Source organism: Lepus europaeus, chromosome 20 (assembly GCF_033115175.1).
Source record: "Lepus europaeus isolate LE1 chromosome 20, mLepTim1.pri, whole genome shotgun sequence".
Taxonomy (NCBI): Eukaryota; Metazoa; Chordata; class Mammalia; order Lagomorpha; family Leporidae; genus Lepus; species Lepus europaeus.
Window position 1 is genome coordinate 8,278,759 of NC_084846.1, and position 2,721 is coordinate 8,281,479.

The 2,721-nt window shown below is 40.5% G+C and overlaps 1 protein-coding gene across 1 annotated transcript; it reads right to left on the reverse strand.

The window, feature by feature from the left end:
- Window positions 1–1,198: 1,198 nt before the first annotated feature.
- Window positions 1,199–2,128, reverse strand: LOC133749243 (olfactory receptor 7A10-like). Its single transcript, XM_062178469.1, has one exon. The coding sequence runs from the start codon at window positions 2,126–2,128 to the stop codon at window positions 1,199–1,201; it is 930 nt and encodes a 309-aa protein (XP_062034453.1).
- Between the last annotated feature and the right edge of the window lie 593 nt (window positions 2,129–2,721).

Sequence of the window (2,721 nt, forward strand, 5' to 3'; positions counted from 1 at the left end):
CTTTACTTAGGCTATAAAGTAAACTGAAAGTAATCATTGTAAAATTTAAGAGAGGGAGTAAGAAAGGTTGGAGGAGAAAGGGTGGAAGCATTGGCAGGAGGAAGGGTGAGGGAAGGGTGGGAAGGTTCACTGGGTTCTGAAATCTGTACATATGAAATACATGAAATTTGTTTACCTTAAATAAAATTTTAAAATTTAAAAAATAGAATTAACAAAATGGAAATACAGTAGACTCATATTAAAAGATATTTAGCAAAAAACTTGTTTATTTTCTTCTGACTTTTATCATTTATGCCTTTAAATTGAATTTTATTTGAGAATTATTATGGACTATGATGGCTAAAAAATAACACAGGGAGATCCATGCAGACTTCACTCAGTTCCCTCCTGCAAATTTGCAATGAAATATCACACCCAGGATTCTAAGGATAAGAATAGCCAAAATGCTAAATAGGTGCAACTCAAGATCTCCCATGATACACTTTGACAACTAGAGCCCCTCTCTCCTGGTCCAACAATATCTGTTGCCTAGGAATCATGCATCTGTTTGCCATTTGTATATTGATAGCAGTCACAATGTTTCATAGACTGTAAATGTATATCTACCTAAAAAAATGGCATAGTAATTCCTCTGGGGACCTTTTTTCCCCATGAATACGGGTATATAATTGCACATGGAGTTGAGGTATAAAAAGGAAGTTAAAAATGAGAATAATAATGAATGACAAGTTACAAAAACACCCAAACATATTAAATTTCATATTACCAGGAAAATCAGTTAAAGTAGTGGTATACACAGGAATGATGGCTATAAACGAGAAAACCCGTGCTTTTAGATTTTCACTGACTACAAATTATATAAATTGCCTTAGCTGCCATCTGTAGTCTTCCTGTAGATGCAATAAAACACATGACTATTGTCTTGTCTTTGTATATTATTCGGTACAATAGGTGTCATGTCAGAAGTAATTATGCTCCATATATCCTTATGACCCACGAGACAATTGGGAATTCCGATTTTTTGGATCCGATGTCAGGAATAGATTAGAGAAAGAAAGAAAGAAACAAAGAGGAAGACTGTGGATTATCGGGCTGCTTAAAATGTATTGAGAAATTGAAATCAAGGTAATAGAAACTCCTGTAGAATTCCAGGTTCTGAGGCTGGGATTCCTGAAATCCTTGGAGAAAATTGTTCCATTTAGGGTTTCCCTCCTAAAGACCTTTTCAGAGCCCTCTTTATGTCTTCATTCCTCAGGCTGTAGATAAAAGGGTTCAGCATGGGGGTGACCACAGTGTACATTACCGAGGCCATTGAAGTTGAGTATGGATTTTGGATGGCAGCAGAACTAAGGTAAACACCTAGTCCACTACAATAAAATAAGAAAACTATGGAGAGGTGAGAGGCACAGGTGGAGAATGCTTTATACTTCCCTTGAGCTGAGGAGATGGCACGGATGGAGGAGACAATCTTAGAGTAGGAGTAAAGGATCCCAGCCAGGGGACCTCCACCCAGCAACACAGATGCAAAATAGATCATGAGATCATTAAGAAAACTGTCAGAGCAGGCACTGTGCACCACCTCAACCAGGTCACAGAAGAAGTGGGGGATTTCCATGTGTGTGCAGAAGGACAGCCGCAGCACCATTAAGCTTTGTAACAAGGCATGCAGGGCAGTGGTGATCCAAGTGGCCAGAACCAGCAGCACACAGAGCCGGGGGTTCATGATGACCATGTAGTGCAGAGGGTGACAGATGGCCACGAACCGGTCATAGGCCATCACAGCCAGAAGGAAGTTGTCCAATTCTACAAAAAGTAAGAAGAAGAACATCTGGGTGACGCAGCCTGCATAACTGATGGCTTGGCTCTGCATCTGGATGTTCACCAGCATCTTGGGGACGGTGGTGGAGGTGAGAAAGATATCAGAAAATGACAGGTTGGAGAGGAAGAAGTACATGGGCGTGTGGAGGTGGGGATCTGAGAGGATGGCCAGGATGATGAGCAGGTTCCCAGCCACAGTGACCAGGTACATGGAGAGGAAGAGCCCAAATATGAGGGGCTGCAGCGCAGAGTCCTCTGAGAATCCCAGGAGAAGAAACGTAAAAATGTCTGTATCATTCCCTGATGCCATTTTTTTGTGATGGCTTCCAAGAGAGATAAATGTCATGGTTACTTTCTACACACTCACAGCTCACATTGGCGAATTTCTACCACTTGGTTACTGCTCACATTGATTTCTTTATACTATGCATGCATCTCATCCCATTGATTGCTGGCGTCCCTGAAGGCGGTTTATTTCCCACTTAGCATTACCCCGATTACATGTACATTTCCTACTCTTTTAGTAAGTAATTATTTCCTGCTCTTGATCAGCATAAATGTTGCAAGCATCATGCAGACTTAAGTCTAATAAATTAGAAGGACAAAATTGCCTGCATCCCAATGATGTAATTGGAGCACAAGCAAACAAATGAATGTTCTAAATAAGATGGAAGCAGTTATAAAGGAGGATTGGGTCGATGGTGTTATTTTACAGTTGTCTATGTAAGAGTAGCATTGTGTGTTGCCACATGGTGTTGCAATACCTGCAGACACCATGTTCTGTCCAACCAGGGTAGATATATCTATCTCCTCAAAAATGGAACATTTCTTCAGGGCGGAAACATCCAAAACCCCATGTTCTCATTTTGTATTAGAGAAATTTATAGTACATTCATGTGATCT